This window comes from Pelodiscus sinensis, chromosome 3 (assembly GCF_052426305.1).
Source record: "Pelodiscus sinensis isolate ZL-2025 chromosome 3, ASM5242630v1, whole genome shotgun sequence".
NCBI classification, from domain to species: domain Eukaryota; kingdom Metazoa; phylum Chordata; order Testudines; family Trionychidae; genus Pelodiscus; species Pelodiscus sinensis.
The window spans coordinates 19,969,473-19,991,283 of NC_143054.1; the positions used below are offsets into that span (position 1 = coordinate 19,969,473).

At 44.3% G+C, this 21,811-nt stretch overlaps 1 protein-coding gene across 1 annotated transcript in view; it reads left to right on the plus strand.

Annotated features, from left to right (window-relative positions):
• The window catches only part of HS1BP3 (HCLS1 binding protein 3), an 86,066-nt gene that overhangs the window by 24,871 nt on the left and 39,384 nt on the right, over positions 1-21,811 (plus strand). Inside the window, exon 4 of the mRNA XM_075923430.2 lies at positions 2,031-2,226. Within this exon, the coding sequence (XP_075779545.2) occupies positions 2,031-2,226 (196 nt within the window). The remainder of the gene's footprint in view (positions 1-2,030; positions 2,227-21,811) is intronic.

Genomic DNA, 21,811 nt, shown 5'->3' on the forward strand with positions numbered 1-21,811 from the left:
GCATATTGAAGGAGTATCTTGTCTATAGACCCTGCTTTATTTCTTGCTGAACTTGGAAAATGTGTAGTGAAAGAGGGAGGGATTGTAGGAAGAGAATGGATGGTCTCATGGTTTCAGCAGTAGAATGCCATCCTGGAAAACTGGATTTTGCCCTGCCTGTACTGCAGGGTTTCTGTGTGATTTGGGGAAGTCACTTAAACATCTTTTCACACATGGTCACTAAGAGCATGTTCCTTATTTTCTGGGTGCCTGACTTGAGACACCGGGGTCTGATTTGCAGAAATGCTGAGCAATAACAGATGCCATTGATGTCATGTACCATGAACGTATAAAATGTGATACAATGCTCTGAAAAACCAGGCCCTAGGCATCTCAGAGTGGGAACCCAATATTAACGAATGCCTTTGACACATGATCTCTCTGTGTCTCATTTGTAAATGGAGGATAATACACCCACTTGCCTCACAGGAGTGTTGTGAAAATCAGTCAGTTAATGTTTGTGAAGTGCATGGATACGATAGTGGTGAATGCCATGGGAAAGCTCCTGAGGAAATTAATATTTCTGTCTTCACAATAGGATTTGAATAGTGTGCAGTAGATAAGGCCTGGGGTGACACATTGAACAATGAGGAGCGGAGACAATATTGAAATGCTGCACACTAAATGAATGAAGCAGAGGGTCCTGTGGAAAAAATAGAACATAACCAAATAAGCAAAGGCCGTATGATAATGCATACACCCCAGGGGCAGCACAAGTAATCTTAATTCTGGCATTTCCTAACTTTGGGATGTTGGACACTGCAACCTTAACAATACTCTTAAAACAGATATTTTTATGTATAATTTCCTAGGTTTTTTAAAAAAGCAAGCTGGAAAAAAAAATTAATTCCACCATGTGGTGTCAGATTGACACCCAGAAGGCTTATCAGAAGAGTGGAACACTTACATCCTCTCCAGACACCTGCCACTTGAGCTAACAGAGTACCCAATAGCAATAGTAGGCCTTTATCTTCTGTGTGGATCAGCGCTAGAGGAGGATGCAACATTTTGCCAGAGGCTTTCTTAGATAATTTCTGACAGCAAAGAAAGGATCAGACTTGGGAAGCTTGGGTTCTAGAGTGGTGCATGCTCTAGTGCAAAAGTTCTCAAATTTTTCTCATTGCATACCCCCATCCAGATCTACCAACTGGCCTCATACGTCTGTCCTTCTCACCACTGATACTTTGTGTATTCTTAACAATACCGGTCTTCAGCCATCTGTGTCCATATTTCACCATTACATACCAATATAGTTATGGTGCAACATGTACAATTGAAAAAAACCCAACTAAGTTCTGAAATCAGTTAGAATGGATAGTTGCTGGGTTGGAGGTGAGGACCCTGTACATCAGTAGCCCTGCGTATCTGCGTTCTCATAGGTACCTCTTGTAATAAATAAACTACCATATTATATATAACAAATTTCCCACCTAGTTTTAAATCTTTGTTTGAGTAGCTTATTATGAAAATGCAATATATAAAATAATTACTAAAAAAAAATCTACCATTATACAATTTCTCCCACATGCTCCCCAGAGAGGTCTTGCGTACCCCCAGGAATATGTGTACAGGTATCACAGTTTGGGAACTCCAGTTCTAGTGGACCCAGTTTCTTTTGTCCAATTTAAATCTGTTTATGTTTGTGACTTAAAGAACCGCGTCACATATTTATGCTAGCTTCATTTTTCATGCAGTCCAAGATTATATTTTTAGTTTACACTCTCTGATGAGATTTGACCCAAGAGCAGTCCAGATATGTTAAGTTGGTACCAGATATTTCAGATCTAGAGGTGCATAGAATGGCATATTACTGGATGGGGGAACTAACTCTCCAGTCCAGATTGCTGGATATAATTGACAAGAGCTGTTTGTAAAGACAGGAGCCTATTCCTTACACTTGACTATTGGGAACAAGTGGAAGAAATTGACAAAGTGTAGCTGTGAGTTTAAATTGTCATTCTTAGCTCTTCATGCATTATTGCTTTTTTCAGGGACAAAGTCTACTAGTGTCATTGATTTGAAAGGTAAAAATGTCCCTGATGAGGAGCTGGAAGATGAAGAAAATGAAGTGTTAGATTTCTTTAAAGAGGAGAAGACATCTGACATAATCCCTCAACTTGGGTTAGTAAAAAATCAAGATGTTGAAGAAGAGGAGGAAGAAGATGTAGATCCTCTAGGCATAATCAGGTATGACTGTCTTCTTCCTCTATTTATGCTACTTTTATGTAGAGTACATGGACCAGGTTTCACTTACACCATTGAATTTGGAATTGCAACAGTATAAAACCAGTGTAGAAGCATTTTTATGATGGTATCCACTTTTGGGCTTTCCTGATCTTTCTGACTCCAAAGTTCTCATATGATCCTGAGCATAAGCAACATTGTCTGGTGGCTCTGAATAATTAAATCAGGACCTACTTAAATAGGTATCTAGGTTTGTTTACCTATCTTGTAATTCTAAGGCAATTATTTTCTTTATTTAAAACTGAAATCCTTCACTAATTCCCAAATCTACTTCTAAATTGCAACAGAAGCCCTGTGGCTAAATTGGCTTAATGTCTCGTTCTGTAGCCAGAATTGTTAGCAGTGGCAGCAGCAATATTGTAGATTGTCAGTAGTGCCTGACTGGAGATATTTTAAAGGATCATGATTTTCAGAAAATACTAAGCACCCTTCTCTGAAATACAGGCTCTTTTAAGGTATGTCAAGTCAGATATCCCAAATTGCCCATTACTACTGGCTTAGGACTTTAACACTCTCTGAACTGGTGCCTCCCTAGGAATTGCTTTTGGGATGGCGACATGGTGACCTTTCTTTTTATTTTTCCCACTTAAATCTGATTGTGATTTAACCTAAGGTCATTCCCAAGCCTGGGTCTCCCATGCTCCAGTCAGGCCAAGCAGAGATGTTCAATTCTGGAAACATGTTTTAGAATTCATTGCCACTGTTAGAACAAATTACAACCTTCAGACATTGTTCTTTTTAGTTAGTGTATTTTGTTCCTTGCTTGTCATTTGAATATTTTAATTGTTACACATTTAGCAATTGAATAGATTCTTTGCTCACTATCCAGATGATGTATCTTTTTTTTTTTTTAAAAGATGGATTTTTTAAAAAATGGTTAAATTGCTGTTTACAATGATAATCTAGGTATAGTCATACTTCCCACAAAATGGTCTTTAGCTGGTTGGTTTACAAAAGAAGCTCTCCTTTTTTGGATAGGAAAATGATCTTTTGAATTAGAAAATGTTTTGTTGGGTTTCCCTCTTACACCAAAGATAAACTGCAAAGAATTCATAGTGCCAAAATAAACAAGAAGTTTGCTTTTCTGTTCTTGCATTTAAAAGTCTGAATCTTTGGCTCTCTTTATTACATTGAGAGATGAACAGATCTGTCACTTAATTCTCATTTAGCTTTCTTTTCAATACTTCTTACTAAAGCAACATTCTTGTTGAAATCAGTGGAGTTTTGCCTAAATAAGAGCAAATAACTCACTTAAAAATAGGAACTCATCTACGGTCTGTACAGCTGATGATCTTTTTAAAAAAAATCAAAAGTTTTAACAATAAACCCAAGCTTGACAGATTCTGGCATTTAGCTAATCTGTTTATTTTTCTGTCTTTTAAAAAGTTGTGCATGGAGCACCAATATTAAGAACGTTACAAAAGCTAGAAATTTAAAGTTGAAATGATCCATCTGAATCTGATCTTATGCTACTGTGAAACTGGTTAACTCCACCAGTGTCAGTGGAGGTAATTCCCAATTTATACTAACGTTATGAAAATCAGAACCAGGCTTCATGTCTTGACCAGCTCCTTTTGTGCCTACATTACTGATAATTTGCTATTTATCTTTATTTATTACTATTCATTTGTATTACTGTGGTACTTAGAAGCTCAAGACTTACAGCCCTCATTACAGAAAGGATATGGACACATTGGAGAGAGTCCAGTGAAGGGCAACAAAAATGATTAGGAAGCTGGAGCACATGACTTACAAGGCTTGGCTCGAGGATTTGAGCTTATTTTAGTCTATAGAAGAGAAGAGTTAAGGGAGATTTGATAGCAGCCTTTAACTACCTGAAGGGGCGTTCCAAAGAGTATGGAGAGAAGCTATTCTTAGTGGTGACAGATGACAACAAGAAGCAATTGTCTCAAGTTGCAATCTAGGTTGGACATTAGGAAAAACCATTTCACTTGGAGGGTGTTGAAACATTGGAATGAGTTACCTAGGGAGGTGGTGGAATCTCCATCTCTACAGGTTTTTAAGTTCCAGCTTGACAAAGCCCTGGCTGGGATGATTTAGTTGGGATTGGCCCTGATTTTAGCAGAGGGTTGAAGTCGATGACCCTCCAGAGGTCTCTTCCAACCCTATGACTCTATGACTTCATTGTGTGAAGTTCTGTACAAAAACATAAATAGGTGCTGAATCCTGATTTCAGGCGTGCTGCCATAATTAAAATTCACAGGAACATCTCAGATAAAATGGCCTATCCAATACCAGCTAATTTCTTCCTTCCCTGATAGCAAATAACACCTGTACATGTTGCTAGCTAGTAGAGACAGACACCTCTTACAATCTCTCACTGTTTGGGTCTCCTGTGAATAGATCATGTAAGGTGCAGAAGAAAACCGAGTTCCTGCAGGGTGAGATGAAAGCAGGCCTTTAGCTTAAACCCTGGAGATTTCTGTCCATAGTCGGTTGTAATGTTTTATCAGCACATGTGAATGCTGGGGAGCAATAGACTGTCTGGGACCCTGGGCGAGGTGTGTGTTGGGGTGGCTCCACACTCCTGGAAGGGGTGGAACCCTGAGCGGAAGGGGCGGGGCTGGTGCAACCAGCTCTCAGGGGTCACACGGAGTGCGCCCCTCCCTTGGCAGCCCACAGAGCCACTCAGAGCACACCCTCTGGTGCTCTGGGGGTGATTTAAAGGGCCTGAGGCTCAACCCACTGCCTTTGGCAGCTCTGTGTGAATGTAAAGGTCCAAGGTCCAGTTGGCTTTGGAGCAGTTATGGTCTGTAGTGTAAATGTACCAGATATTATTTCAGAGGTAGATTTTTGCAAACTTCCTATATAACACCGGCTTCTTCATATATTAGGACAAATTATATTAATCACATCTTGTGGTTTTTATTGTATAATGCCCTAAACTCTGTCCATATGCCTGCCACGAAGGAGCAGAAAAAGCCTAGGGGTATGTCTACACTACCCTCCTAGTTCGAACTAGCGGGGTAATGTAGGCATACCGCACTTGCAAATGAAGCTCGGGATTTGAATTTCCCGGGCTTCATTTGCATAAGCGGGGCGCCGCCATTTTTAAAACCCCGCTCGTTCGAACCCCGTGCAGCGCGGCTACACGGGGCACGAACTAGGTAGTTCGAACTAGGCTTCCTAGTTCGAACTACCGTTACTCCTTGTGGAATGAGGAATAATGGTAGTTCGAACTAGGAAGCCTAGTTTGAACTACCTAGTTCGTGCCCCGTGTAGCCGCGCGGCACGGGGTTCGAACGAGCGGGGTTTTAAAAATGGCGGCGCCCCGCTTATGCAAATGAAGCCCGGGAAATTCAAATCCCGGCTTCATTTGCAAGTGCAGTATGCCTACATTACCCCGCTAGTTCGAACTAGGTAGTGTAGACATACCCTAGGTTACAGCCAAACAGCTCAAACCATCTTAAAGGTGCTAAACTGTGTCTACACCAGCATGAAGCGTGGCCCTGAATCAAACAATGGTAACTTAATTGAGCAACATAGAGCTTGGGTCAGGGTGGTTACAGAAAGGCATGCCTGTACCTGTGCGACATGTGAAACTAAATTGAGAGGGATGACAATAGAATAACAACAAAGGGAATGACTTTTGCGTGGTGAAGGCTGATGAAGGGCAGGAGTCGGGGATGATGAATGTAAAGAAGTAACAATGCATATATTAAAAAAAATTCAACAAAAACCTGTCTAATGCAAAGTGCTCATCAGTCCAAAGACAGACAATTATGGTACTTTGTGAAAGGGTCTTAAAAAAGAAAATAATCATACCCGATACCTCATTCTATTTACATATTTAAATATATAGGGTTTTAGTCGGTGAAAAACCGTTGAAAACCTGTAATCAGCAGTGTAACAAGTTTACCAAGTGAGAGAGGCAGATGTGGTCATGGTGCTTTGAGCAGCAAAGCTGCTGTAACTGAATTGTGTGTATAACAGCATGGTTTTCTGTGGGGCAAGATGTGAAACACTCCAGTGCCACAGACCTGCATGTGTCATCAGCATGCCTTACTTGGTGGCACTCATGCTTTGAGCCAGAAAGCTATGATTTGGTCTCATACTCAGTGTGGGACAGAATACCAGAAGGAGCCACCGTTAAACATGCATGGATTAAACTTTAAATGAAGGTCTGTTCTCTGGATCTCTGGTGACTATCCAGTTGGAAGTTAGTAACAATCTGGTACTTGTCAACTGGAGAACAGATAAACCCAGCAGTGTTGACCCCTTCTCAATGGTCAAGACTATTTCTGAATGCATGGTGGATGACTCATTTTCATAGGCAATTTCTTCTGTACTACATCTTTTTAAAGTTCTTTGTCCTCAGTAGAGTATAAAAGGAGCTCTATAAACTTGACTTGTGTTCTGTTCTGTGTTGTTTTATAGCCTAGATCAAACTCCGCTCATTTAGTCTTTTTCTGTTCAAAGTGTTATCCTAATCAGAGGTGGTTCAAAATCTTTAATACATTTTCCTAATAAGGTTATCTGTTCTATATACTGTGATGCTTTCTTAAGACCTGTTCCTGACTTTAATCATGCTCAGCATGGGGTCTAATTGTGGGATGGAGTGATGTGCTTTATCCAAAACAAATATCTCAAAGGAATGCATTTTTTTCTCTTTGCTTCTCTCCCATTTACTCCACCCCACCCCACTATGGTTTGGAATTCTGGTATTTTGGTACACTGTATTTGCCATGCAATAGGTTTATCATGGAGATCTGTACAAATCTTTTGACAGATCGCTGTACAGAATTTGTATATTCCTTAGGAGCAGACACTCTTAACAGGTACCTGGTTTTACAACCCTTGCTAATCCAGTGGAGGATTGAGCCTATGAGGTGTTTCTTTTTGTTCTAATGGTGCATTTTTAGCTAGATTTTATTTAGTTTTTCAGTGTAGAATTATTTGCAATTTTAGGTCCATTGTGATGTCATTTGAAATGCATCCTTTTCATGTTTAACTTTTTCTCTCATTTAGTGAGGCAGGCATTTCAGAATCTTACTTTTAAGATTGTGTCATTCCTTCTTAAAAGAAAAAGTTGTTTTACCTTTTTTTTCACCCATGGATTAACTAATTAATGCATGTTAGCTGTCTCTCTGTAAAATCCTAGTAGAGACACGGTTCTGTAATTTTTTGCTGCAAAGTAAACTAGGTGAAGTCAACCTCTGGTGGGATATAGAGCTGGCAAATAGCTGTTAAGGGTTTTGTCTCTATTTCAGGTTTCACAGTTAGATGACTATCTCTGGTTTGTTATCTCGCTGCAAAAAAACCCACCTTTGTGACAGTGAATACAAAGCATTAAGTTAATGACTGGGTACAACTTGACCCCTCAACAAGGTGAAGAAATGGCTAGTTTTATACTGACAATGTCTTAAGTGTCTCACTTTAATAAACAAGGTTGTCCATCATTCCCAATTATTGCACACTTTGAAAAGTATGTAATAGTGGGCATTAGCTGTAGGAGACATTCATTCATTCATTCATTCATTCATTCTATATATTTAACCATACTGTCAGAATTTTTGAACTTGCATATATATTGCATTGGGAATGGTGGTTCGTTAAAGTGTGGGTGCAGCAGATTTTAAAATGTTGTAGAGTGGCTTTTGGAATGGTGGTTTGTCATGGAAAATATCGAGGAAGGAATAAAAAAATGAACTTGAGGTCAAAGATGTTGAAAATCTAGGGCAGTTAGAGTAAGATGGTGGCAAGGCAGGAGGGGCCATGTCATGGTGATTAGGATGCTTCAGGCAAACATGTCAGTGTCATTGAAATGGGTGACATCGGTGTCATGCTGAAATATTTCAAAATTAAACATTCCTCTAAACCACTGAAGGGAAAGCCATGGCATAGTTTACACTGAATGTCTTTGTATCTGAGAAGCAGGTAATGATAGGGTGGAGAAGCTCTTTATCTGCATTCAGAACATCCTAGATAAGCAGGTGAAGCACCTGAAGATCTTAACAGTCTCAGTCTGTAACTTTGTCTCTAAGGGTGTGTCTACACAGCAGGGCTTAACACAAAATAAGCTATGCAAATTGAGCTATGTCAATTGCATAGCTTATTTCAAAATAGCTTATTTCAAAAGTGGGAGCATCTACCCAGCACTTATTTCGAAATAGAGCACTCTTCCTCTGACTTCCCTTACTCCTCTACAATGAAGGTTACAGGAGTCGGAGTAAGAAGTCCTCCAGCTTGACAATATTTCAACATTATTTCAAAATAACTGCCTGCTGTATAGACATGGAATAAGTTATTTTGAAAGAATGTTGCTATGTAGACATACCCTGAGGTGCTACAGGACTGCTTGTTGTTTTTTAAGCTTTTCTGAAGATCTTAGTTCTTCACAGGAAAAGGGTAGAATTTGTCAGCTGCTTGGCCCAGTCCACACCATTTCCTGCGACTCTCCTTGGCTGCAGACGGTGAACTGGAGCTGAGGGGCACCCTGAAACTCCATGGCTGTGGAGCCGGTAGATAAACAAACAGGAATGGCCAGTTAGCAGGTTTCTCAGAGAGGATCCATGGACCACTTTGAGAAACACTGGGCTAGAGGTGGATGTCACATTGTTGAAGGTGTACAGTCTGTGCTGAATCTCAGGGAAAATGGAGTCCCACAAGACTTCGTATGTAGTACTCTTGAACATATATATATTAATGGTTTAATGTAGCCAAAGCTACCAAGGATATGAAGGTTATGTTTGCAGACAATAATAAACTTGGAGGAGGAGTGAACCCCCTAAGGGATGTAGTTACAGTGTAGGACAGGGGTGGGCAATAATTTTTTACGGGGGCCGCTTCAGAAATTTTTGAAGTCGCCCCGGGTTGCAACCAAAGGAGCAGGACCTCAAGCAGAAGGGCGGGGGGGCAGGATACTTCCCTGCTTCCCCACCCACAGACCATGCTGTGAGCAAAGGATCACATGAAGTCTTTGCCCCCTGCAGAGGTTCCCCCTAGGCATCCATGCCCCAGCGGTGGGCAAAAGAGCCTCCGTGGGCCAGATCCAGCCTGCCATGCAGGTTGATCCGGCCTGCGAAGGCCCTGCCACTCCCCTGCCCTCCCAGGCCAATCAGAGCCTGGGGGCAGAGAGAGCACATGATGTTTCCTCCACCCTGCAAGGAGTGCGCAGCACTTAGAAGCACCATGTGCTCGTGGCAGGGTGGGAGGAGACTTTGCGTGCTCCTCCGTCCGCAGACCAATCAGGGCTTGGCGACAAGGAAGCAATGAAGTCTCCTCCTGCCCTGCAGGGTGGGGGCAGGGCGGATGAAACTTTGGTCCTGATTGGCCTGGGACGGGGGCGAGGCAGGACCTCCGTGGGCTGGATCAATCTGCTTGGCAGGCCGGATCCAGCCCGCAGAGGTCCTTTTGCCCACCCCTGGTGTAGGATAGTATTGATGGATTGTAGCATGTCACAGTGCACTTGCATCTGCTCGGTCATATGATCCGTGCTGCCATTAGGGTTCTATCATTTGGCAAAGGTTGTTGTTCGTTAGGCCCCTTATTCCTCTCCCCATGGACTAGTCTTTAAAGTCACAGTTGTATTTGGTCCTATGTTAGTTTCTTCAGGGGTGAAAATAAGTACCATGACTTCCTGGCACACAGCATAGGACAACCAGGGTCCTGGGTAAGAAGTGGTGGTGGTAATGGGCCCCGGAAGAGATAGGGGCTTGGACTGAAGGGGCAGGGCTGGGGACCAGATTTCCCCAGCCCGCTCTTTATGGTCCCCGTTACAAGGTGGCTGTTTAAATGTAGTCTAGACAAGAACAACAAGCAAAGGAGAACTCTTTTCAAATGCTGTATTTTCCTAGCATGCAGTTGCTGGGCGGACTGTACGTCCAGGCACACAGCTGTGAAGCCTTTAGCGTTCTAAAGAGGCAAATCTTTATTTGCTATCAATTGTTGAGTCACCAGTGAAGGTCACAGAGCATGCCTGGACATCACCGATGCCAAGTGACAGAAATATTTCTGCTGATTTCAATCCAGCTGCTGCCGGAGCTGCAATTTACAAAACCCCATTAAATAAGTCTCCTGGTCGTTCTGTCTATTCATTCCTCTTGCGAAACATTTTAGGGCAGCAATCTGAAAAGATTTTCAATTTTGAGAACGCGGCTTCGTGCCAGAGCCCGTATTTTAAGTGTGGTGTGGGTACTGCTGATCTGTAGAGGTCTGAGTCACTCCTCTTTTAGTCAGCTTCTTTTGGCTTTATTTGGATTCCCAGTTCTCAACTTCATGGGATCAGTTCTAAAATCTTTGGGATTAGATGGTTTCTTGGATAGGCTCCCCTGCTGTTTTTAAAGTCTGGCATAGCATTTCTGTTCCTTTCAACCCTGGTAGATGGGAGCATAGGAGAGGATGGAAGAGGTGCTCTCATTCCTCTAGGAATTCTATAGTTGAATCTATAGTTCTGTAGTTGATTCCGTAGTTCTGTTGATTCACATTGATCTGTGTTTTGTATGTGTTCCTTTCTTGCACACCCCTTGATTCATATCCCGACACGGGCTTCTCCTTTCCTTCTGCAGATCCTTAAAGGCTTTGCAAAGTTTGACTCCAACCTGTTTCTTCGGTTGCTTGTTTGTCTTTCTTTGTCTTCATAATTTTCTGCCCCCATTGTGGACCCCTCCCACTGTTTCTCTCTCGGTGTCTTTGTAGGCCTGGAGCCAACTCCCAGGTGCTGTTTTAGGCTGTCCCTGCTTTAATACGTTTTGACCAAGAGGCCTATAAACCAGCGGTGGGGAACCTTTTTTGGGTAGGAAGCCACTGACCCACAGAAAAATCAGTTGGAGGCCACACACAAGTGAAAAGCAAACAAACAAAACACAAACAAAAAACCAAAATAACAACAACAAAAACCCTCTCTCACATGGCCTCCTAAAGACATTCCCCTCGCACACCAGAGCCTGGGGGGCCCAGCCTAGTAGCTTTTGTGTGCTCCAGCCTCACAGTGAGACAGTGGGGGGCTGGAGTGCCAGCGTGGGCTCCCCGATGCAGGGGGGAGCCCTGAGCCTCGGGGACCGGATCTAGGCAAGCCAGGGGCTGCATTCAGTCCCTGGGTCTTAGGTTCCCCACCCTTGCTATAAACTCTCCTGGGGAGGACAATGTAGATATAAGGGTGGGAGTATGTAACTCATGCCCTTGTTAGGGTTTCTGCCTCGGTGTGAGTATGCTCAGAGAATCTATGACTTCCTAAAGGTCACAGCTCACTTCTGGTTAGGCACCTGGACTTGACTTTGGGAGCTCCTGACTCCCACTTCCAAGCTCTATCCGCTGACGCTCATTCGGGTGTTCAAATTTGGTGGCCAAATGCAAAAGGAAAAATATTGAATAAGCATTCTGGTTCGGATGCCAGAGTGGGAGCACTCAAACTGGCACTGAGGGGCTAAACATGTAGGCTGTGTCTACATTGGCACCCCTTTCCGGAAAAGTAGGAATAAGCGATCCTCCGGAAAAGGGCTTATTTTCCGGAGAATCACGTCTAGACTGGCGCTTTTCTCCGGCTTATCCCCAAGCCGGAAAAAAGCGGCAGCCATGTAAATGCAAATGCCGCGGGGGATATTTAAATCCCCCGCGGAATTTGCAATTCCGAAGTCTACATTAGCATCCCTTTTCCGGAAAGGGGTGCCAATGTAGACACAGTCGTAGAGAAATGTCTGCTCTGTGATGGGATGTTAAATATCAGTTAATTGAATAGTCGAGTAACCTCAAGAATTCTTATTGGTTAATCAACTATTCTATAGTCCCTGGTGGCGGGGCCCGCAGCCAGTGTGCTCCAGCCTTCCTAGATTTCAAAGGCAGAGGAGTCCTTTTTGACTAATCAAATAGTCGATGCAAATTACATGGACTATTCGATTAGTTGATTCATCTAAATTTAACATCCTTAGGACAAATATCAGGAAACAATTTCTTGATCTGAGGAAGTAGGTCTGGCCCACGAAAGCTCATCACCTAATAAACCATCTTGTTAGTCTTTAAAGTGCTATGTAGTCCTGTTTTTTGTTTTAGCTAGACCAGACTAACACGGCTGCATCTCTATCACTCTTTCTTCTTCAGTGATGGATCAATAATGGAGCAAGCTTTAAGTGAGGGGCAGCGGGGCCGACAGCCTCACCGGGCTTCTGGGCAAAGTATGGGGCTCTGCTCTATTTCCCTGGAAGGGGCGGGGCTGAGGCAGAAGGGTTGGAGATGAGGCTGGGGTTAGGCAGCCCTCATTGCTGCCTGGACCACATAGTGTGGTGCTCCAGCAGTGATTTAAAGAGCCTTGTACTCCGGGCCCTTTTCTATCACTGAGTCTCCTGGGTCAACTGCCCTGCCCCCTTGGAAAGCCTGGCAAGGGGTCATTTTACTGCTACATATGCATCTCTTGATCTGCTGTTAAATTTCTGATTATAAAAGAACCTCTGGTCGTTATTTCCCAGGCTCTGGGTAGAGTTGCTGCGCGCTGTTACGCAGTGCCCATATTTTACTACAGCGATGTGTGCATTTCATAGATGGATGGCGTTATTCCACATCTGTGTATATAATTAAAGTTTGTAAAGCACTTCAAGATGCTTTGGGAAGGAATTTAAGTAATTACTTTTGTATGCCTTCTGATTAGACCCCTGAATATATTTGGTAGTGCTTATAAATAGTAGTTTTTAGTTTTACACAGTCTTTCTCATCCCAGAGGTTTACAAACAGGTATGCAAATTTAAACTCTGCCCTGTATATATGATCTCTTCATCCAGAATGAAAATGCAGCCACCTATGGAGTAGGGATGCGAATGGTTAAATGGATAACTGGCAAACATGACCCTTACTGGGTAATGCTTACCAGTTATGGTTAGCTGGCAGCCCAGCCTGGCTGGAACAGCCTCTGCCTGTGGCATAAAATGCAGCAATTGTTTATTACTCTATAGCACCACCACACTGCAGCCTAGCAAAGTAAGGGAAGAATACCTTAGCCAATGGAAATGCTGGGAGAATTTTAGATACATGTAATAGAAGCATCTAAGTTGGAATTTCTGGGGTAGATACCTCTGCTTTTTAAAAGATTGCCATGAGATTTTTGTTGGATCCTATTCCTTGTTCATAATATTTTAGCATATGAAACAGCCACATTTGCCACACAGTTCTGTGTATAAAAGAATTGCAGAAAACCAAATAACATTGGTTAATAAAACTGGCATGAAAGAATATTGCCACTAGTTTGAGAGGACTCTTAGATAATTTATATAATCCTTTTGGCAAGCTTCTCTGTTTTGTTTTCCCCCATCCTGTGGTTCTTTCTTCTTATTTAACAGTATATCACCTGTAGCTGTGTTAAACAAAACATAATATGAAAGTCAAGCATATGCTTCAGAAAATAGCTTTGCAAGCATAGAGGACAGGTCTTAGCCTAACTGTTGTAAACATGTAGAAAATCCCAGATTCCTTAAAAGCTGTATAGGGTAATTTCACAGCTAAAGGAAATCCAAAGTCCCTTTATAGTCTAGCTTTGTTATGAGAGCCAAGCATGATGTAACTGGGTAGCTTTTAAACATGTTTTGTCTCATTGGCTTTAGCATAATGGGTTGACTCAAGCCCTCATTTAAGAATAAAAAAAAAGCATTACCTCATTGATTAGCCTGATGTCTGCACTGAGCCACAGGAAATGTTTAATCAATAGATCTAGGGAACTGCTTTGTAGATAAGACAAATTGCTAATAGGGGATGAATTTCAGTTACCTGTTGTTTTTTCTGTTTAATGAGATTAAATGAATCATTTGCTTTGACAGAAGCCTGCTTGGGGGAGTGAATGTTCCTTCCCTTTAAATGAGGGTGGAAAATCTTGCACCCCAATCCATCTAAACAAGTGGGCTACAGCCTTTTTAAGCACAAGATCCCTTTTTGAATTTAAGTGCAATCCAGAATCTTCTATATCAAACCCAAATACTCTTGCCCCACCTACTGCCCTGCCTCACTCGCTTTCACTAGGCTGGGGCAGGGGACTGGGGTTCAGGGGAGTCAGGGGTACAACTAGAAGACATTCAGGACATGCCACCCATGTAGGTCCAGTGACTTACAGGGGGGCCCAGTCCCGAGATCTGTCAGGCTGGGGCACACAGCTGCAGCTGTTCCCAGCTCCTGCAGGCTGCCTTGGTAAGAAGCGGGCAGCCAGGTGGGTGACAAGGGATGGATGAGGGGGCGTGCTCCACCCTGGTCTGGGGCTGCCCCAGCCCCTAGACTCCCCCTTGTCCATGTCCTTTAGAGAGGGTAGGAGAGGGCTGCAGCTTTGTGTAGCGGGAACTCTGCTGCTAGTCTTCCCCTGCCGATCAGGGAGCGAGGGGAAAGCGTGCATTGTGTGTGCCGTCCTTTTGTTCCCAGTGGCCCAGGGAAGGGGCAAAGGACTACACACAGGATGCACATTTCCCCTTGCTCCCTGATTGTCAAGAGAGGGGGAAAAGCAACAGTGACTGGCCGGCCTGTCCCCGCTCTCCCCCACACCTGAAATGAGGCCCTTGTCATCCCCCTCCCTGCACTCACTCCTGTTCCCCTCTGCCTCCTGCCCTGATTCTTGCCCCCCAGCCCCTGATAGTTCAAGATATTTCATGAGCACTAAATGGAAAAACAAATACACAAATAAAAAGATCCACAGATGGAATTTGAGGGCTTTTATCCTATATTTGATTAACTGTAGGCTGAGAACACAGTGTTTGGTAGGAATAAGGACAAGAAGCAGTGGACCAAGTGTACAGATTGAAATCATTTGTTAAAATCCCTCAAATAAATAACTAAATTAAAAGGGCTTCTTGGAAGCACAGTCCATTTATCTGAATCTGTACTAGGTGTGCTGTCTACAGTGCTGCTGGCTCTCACAACTCCACTGTTAGCCCAACTATAATGGCTGAGCAGACAAACAAAGTGAAGGCTTAAAAACTGATTCAGTGCTCTGCTTTGTTGAAGCAGCAAATATTTTTGTCTCTAATCATGTTTACTTGGAGAGTCTTGAAAGCTTCCTTGAGCACACAGTACTGCCTCTTGACCTCCTAGAACTTTCCAAGATTATCTCAGTCTGTTTGCTAAAGAGGTCTCATTTTTCAATTCTGAGACACATGATGCTGCTGGCCTACACTTCTAGCATGGGCTGGACCTGTAATGAGTTTTGTCATAGATGTTCTTCTTCAAGTAAATCTCTGAGGGTACATCTACCCAGCAACATTATTTCGAAATAACTAGTGTTATTCTGAAATAACTTAATCCGTGTCTACACAGCGGGCAGTTATTTCAATATAATGTCGAAATACTGTCAAGCTGGAGGACTTCTTATTCTTATTCCTGTAACCCTCATTGTATGGGGAATAAGGGAAGTTGGAGGAAGAATGCTCTATTTCGAAATAAGTGCTGTGTAGATGCTCCCTATTTTGAAATAAGCTATTTTGCAATAATCTACATATTTACATAGCTCAATTTGCGTAGCTTATTTCAAGTTAAGTCCTGCTGTGTAGATGCACCCTAAGGGTTTGTCTACACTAGCCCCCTAGTTCGAACTAGGGAGGCTAATGTAGGCATTCGAAGTTGCAAATCAAGCCTGGGATTTAAATATCCCGCGCTTGATTTGCATCTTCCCGGCCAGTCGCCATTTTTTGAAATTTACAAGTCCGGACTAACTGCCCTCGTCTACACACAACAAGGACCCAGTAGTTCGAAGTAAAGCCCTAGTTTGAACTACCTGTTATTCCTCCTGGAATGAAGTTTAACAGGTAGTTCGAACTAGGGCTTTATTTCGAATTACCGGGTCCCTGCCGCGTGTAGACACGGGCAGTTAGTCCAGACTTGTAAATTTCAAAAATGGCGACCGGCTGGGAAGTTGCAAATCAAGCGCGGGATATTTAAATCCCGGGCTTGATTTGCAACTTCGAATGCCTACATTAGCCTCCCTAGTTCGAACTAGGGGGCTAGTGTAGCCATACCCTTAGTGATCCATACTTCACCTCCTGACTATGTGCATAGATCGAGAGGAGGAACTGCTAGCCCTCACCATACCATGCACCCGCATTTTTCTGAAAGGCAGTAAAAACAATGTGGAGAGAGGTTGTTGGGACTTAGACCCACATTTTAAACTATATTTAGATGTGTTGCACTCAGTATTGCAATACCTAACTGATTTAGAAGCCTAAGTCTTGTGAAAAGGGATTTAGGAACTTAACAGCCAAAATCCTAAAGTACCACGTGAAAAAAAGGTTTAAGCTGCTAAATCAGTTAGGCATAGTAATGTTGAGCACAATAATGCCTAGCCACCTTTAAACATCTTGAAGTCTAAATCCAGTTCCCACTGAGTCTTTCTATTTATTTCAAGGGCAGTTAGATTTGACTTTCTATTGTTTTTATTTATTGCTTGTATTCCAGTGATGCTTAGAAGCCAGGACTGCATTGTGCTAGACTCTGTCCAAATATTATACACAAGCAGTCCCCTCCCAAAAGAGTTTACGGTCTAGTTTATATATTAAGTAGCGAGAAGAACGGGTGGTCCAGTGTGCACAGGGGCCCTAGTTTGGGACTCAGGAGCAGTGGTTCTCAACCTTTTGAATACCAGGGACCATTCACAAACTTTTGGTGGACTGGCATTATTTGCATATGCATTATTTTGCATAATGAATATGCAGGTATTCATATAAAATGTTACCTGTCTGCCAAAAGCCCTGGCCTCCACAGTCCCCTAGTGCCAACCTCCTCCTCCCCCTCCCCCCCCCCCAGGCCTGCTTCCTGCCTGATGGTTCTCCCATGCATCCTCCTCCCGCTCCCCTCCTGGCTGGTCCCTCCTCCCCCCTCATCTGAGATCCAGTATATGTTTTGAAGCCATCTGGTAACCCTAGCCTGAGGAGGGGCAGAAATTGCAGACACCCGGCCTGGCTCCCCAGTACCTCTAACCTGATCTTCCTTGGGTCACTCATGACCTCAAAGGCTCCGCTTTCTGGTCCCAAATACGCTGCCCGCAATGAAAAGGACACGGAGCAGCTGACCGCCGTGCAGCCCTGTCGGCCAGTCCTCTTGGCTGCTGTCGGAGCTGAAACTGGAAATGGGGCTGTGGTGAAGCTGCCCCAGTAGGGACAACTTCACTGCAGCTGGGCTCCAGCAGCAGCACACCAGGGCAGCCTGCAGTGCCACTCACTGTGGGAGGAGAATTTTTAGTGCGTGCGCAGGTGTGCACCTTATAGAGAACAGAGCTCCCTAGGGGAGGGGGCTCATTAGCAGACCAGTGGTTGGAAACCGCTGCTCTGGAGAACTGGTTTTCAAGCTGGATAAAGAAGGGTATTAAAAAAATTCTCTGCACAAGGGGATGAACACACAGGGTTCCCTGACTTAGCATCTTGGGCTCCTCCAAAGCCAAGCAGGCGAGCTAGCCGGAAACCAGCCAACTTTCCATAAGAGCCTTGGCTGGCTTCCAGAAGAACTTAGTCTAAATCAAATGTTTTGATTTTAATGAATGGGCAATTCCACTGAAAAGCAGCATAGTTGATATTTTTCCAACTAGTTCTAGCTGGCTTCAATTCTCTGCTCTGTCACAGGGTTCTCTTGTGACTGGCAGCAAGTCATTTAGTCCCCGTGTACCTCTGTTGCTGTCATGGGATTTGTACCCCACTTGGGGCCACAAGGGGTGAAGGTTGCTAGGTGGGCCAATTACCTGCTACCGCCCTCTCCCCTCACTGGGGACTCTTGTGCATTTCAAAGCTGGCACGCTGCCTGCAGCCTAGAGTCAACAGGACTTCCCATTGGCCCAAGGCTGCACACGGAGTTCTGCATTCCTCTTTTGAAATGTACAAGAGCCCCCGCTGGACTAGTCGAGTAGTCCGATAGAAATTGGAAGTAGAATTGGAAATGGAAGTGCCTATCAACTAGTCGAGTAGTTGGTGGAAATTCCATTGTCTACTTGACTAGTCAATTAACTATTACTTAACATCTTTGGTGTAAAAGGGGGACAGTACACTCCTACCTCCTAGGGATTCCCCAAGAATAAATACATCCAAGACTGAGGCACTCAGATGCTACGATAATGGGGTCAGATGAGGAGCAAAGATAGGTAGAAGTGGTAATTATTTACATTTATGTGGGGAAGTTTGAACTTTTAATTGATCAGAAATACTTAGCTTGCAGATCTGGATATGGAAATGGTGTTGTCTTTTAGCAGAAGTTCATATAATTTACCCTGAATGAATGATATGGCAAGAATAACTGCTTGGAGCGAGAACTAAATGGTGTAGAATTGTTTTTTTTACATCTTTGTTCTTTGTCATCAGCATTTTTTCCAGAGAAGGTTGGTTCAATACATCTGGGTAAAATAATAATGTCCTTTCTGCATGTCATGAGCAGTGCCTTTTTGTCTGAAGGATTGCCAGGCATCTTATGAACTTCAGTTAATTTATAGTGACATTGTGAGTAATAGTAAACAAGCTTTACTGGGCCAGATTCTCCACTATTGTAAACTTGCATTGGTTGTAGTGTCTGAATAGAGAGTTACTAGGGCTGTCCTTAACAGTTCTGGCGCCCTACGCAGCCAGAGCACCTGAATTCCCCAAAGGGGAGAGCACAGCTGCTCTGCAGGGGTATGGTAGTGGCCATTTTGTATGGGGGCTGTGCTGAAGAACTGTGGGGGCAGGAGCAGGGGAGGAGGCTGACTTGATGGGGGAGCAGGTGGGAGGTGCAGACCGGTGGCAAGCCGCATGAGCTGTGGGCCAGAGGAGGAGCAGGGGGTGGCCGTGAAGCCAGCTGGAGACAAGCATTTTCCCCTTCTCCTGGAAATGGAAACAGCTGGTAAGCAGCAGGTGGGCACAATCTGTGGGGAGGCCGGTTGGGAGATGGGGATGGCTAACACAGCTCTCTAGGGCACCACAAAATTTGGGGCTATTTGGTGCCCAAAATATCTTGGGTCCTTATGCAACTGCATATCTTGCGTGTCACTAGGGATGGCCCTGGCAGTTACACCAGCTGAGGGTCTGGCTCATTATCTGAGTTTTGCTGGTGAGTAAGCTGAGGCACTGAAGTTCCGAACTACTTGCCCAGTGAGTCAGCAGCAGCATATTGTGCAAAGATCACTTGCAGCGTGTTGTGCAAAGGCCCATACTCAGCCGCAGCCTTGTTTCCACTTCACTCCCCCAACTAGAGCACACTTGGCATTCAAATGCTTGAGATGTTGTACTTGTGGGTCCATGAGAACCTCTTTGTGCTCTCTCACTTACACATGTGCTCCTTGGTGCATTCATTCTCCCCTCCCAAATCCTCATCAGCCCCAAATGAAGGAAGAGAGGGAGCCTGCAATGAGAGACCATAACTCGCTGTCAGTTGGCTATGTGGGAGCACGGGGGAAATCCTCTAACAAATCATATGGCTGCATCAGTCTCCTGTCGCATGTTGTACAAAGTAATAATTCTCTGGGCATATGGAACAATAGAGCCCTTGCTGAGCTCCTCAGTCTGCAGTCTCTGCAAAGCGCTGCAGGATAGCAAGTGTTACTGCATGTTATCTGATCCCGTGGAGGTTATTGTCGAGAGAAAATATGTTTAGAAATTGTGTTTTAGGAACTATGCCATGAAAAACAGGTATCGCATCAAGTACAACCTACAGCTGTTCCTTTTTGATGTGTTGCACAAAACTCTGTGTGGGCTCTGGCAGAGCTAAGACAGAACTTTTTTTCTCCCTCTAAGTGGGACTTCTTCCAATCCTGATTTATTATTTGATTACACAGTAGGAATTGATCTATAGTGAGGACAATACATCCATTCTGACTTTGAGAAGTTAATTGCAAGCTATAGCGTGGATATTGATTTTTCTTTTTGAAAGCAGTCTTGATGACCGGATATGTCTTTTTAAACTACGGTTTAGAACAGGGATGGGAAATCTTTTTGGGTCGGGAGCCACTGACCCATAGAACAATGAGTTGGGAGCCGCGTACAAAGTGAGAAGCAAAATAAACAAACAAAACCCCTCACTGATGTGGCCTCCCAACGGATGAGAAGGATACTCCCCACATTCCCCTTGCACACCAGAGCCTACGGGGGCCCAGCCTAGTAGATTATGTGTGCCCCAGCCCTGTGGGATGCGGGAGGCTGGAATTACGGTTACGAGATGATTTAAAAATATACCGGCCATGCTTGATCTCAGATCGGGGGTGGGGTGGGGCTGTCTGGGAGGGGCTTGGGGGGAGTAGGGCTGGCTGGGAGGGGGTCAGAGGGAACGGAGCTGGCCAGGAGAGATCGGGGGGGGAGGGGGGAACTGGCCGGTGGGGAGCGGGGCTTGCTTGGGCGCATGCAGATCCTGGCGGGGCGCATGGGCGAGTCCGGTCCCGGGGATTCTATCCCACCCCGGTCCTGCCCCCTCCCCCTCCTCTACTGCATAGTTGCGTACTGATACTCATGATCAGGGCTCAATAAATTATACAAAACCCTACTCACCAGACAAAAAAGGGACTCACCACCCCCACCGCGCAGGCGCGTGCCACTGGACAACGACTGGGATGGCATGTTTGCTTGTGTGATGGGGCGGCGAGGGTGACCCGACCCTCACTCCAACGGCGCCGAGCCTGTGCTGCACGGGGAGCGCGGCGTTCTGACAGCGGTCTGCGCCGCTTGCTCCCCTGCGGCCGCCCATCCGAGCGGCGTGCAGGAGGGCTGAGTCCTGGGGGCGGGGCCACACGCGGGCATAGGGTAGGGCCAGAAATGTTCCCAGTGTCTTAGTAGCCACCATTTGTCTTACTTATAACAAACTACTGAGATGTCAGGAGAAGTTTTAAACTGGGGCATCCCTTGTAATTTGCCAGAGGGTCCCCCTTGTGGCAGGGTGGGACTACATATCAGGTCCAGAGGAGTGGATCCCTTAAGACATAATTTTCCATGGAACCTCAAAGGATAGCATGACAATTAGGGGATAGTAGAAGGAAACAGGCTCTGCTAGGCTTCTCTGTTCACTTTGTACACACAAGATCAGAGATCTGCCCGTGTCCCTTGTTGTGGTGTCTTCTCAGCATTTGGATGCAGTAATGGTGGAGCAGGCTGTGCATCAGCATAACAGAGTGAATCTTGTCTCTTATGCCAGCGAGCACAGCATGTAACTGAGGAGCTGCTGGGCATGTGCAGCAGGATCCACTGTGGACTGCCAGGAGAGATGAAGTGCATTGGATGATTAGGCAGCAGGAAATTAAACCCCTGCAAAGCAGTTTGCGAATGATTAAGCGCTGCTCTTCCGTAAGAACACCATCCTGTATTTAGGACTTAATGTTCAGAGGTGTTAGATTACTGCAGCTCCCATTCATTTAACTTAAAAATGTGAGTACTTGTCACTTCTTAAAATAAGGGTTAATTTCACATTCAAATAAATTCTTTCATTGAATGGTTCTGAAAATTCATTCAAATATGGCTCTAAACTAGAAACAACTGTAATTTATCAATTTTTCCCCATTTTATTGTTCAAGAACAGGCCACTAATCCCAGAGATGATTGCTGTTTGCAGTCATAATTGTTAATTTTTAGAAGCTGTAGTAATCCTACTCACAGGCATTCATTAAATTTGCTAC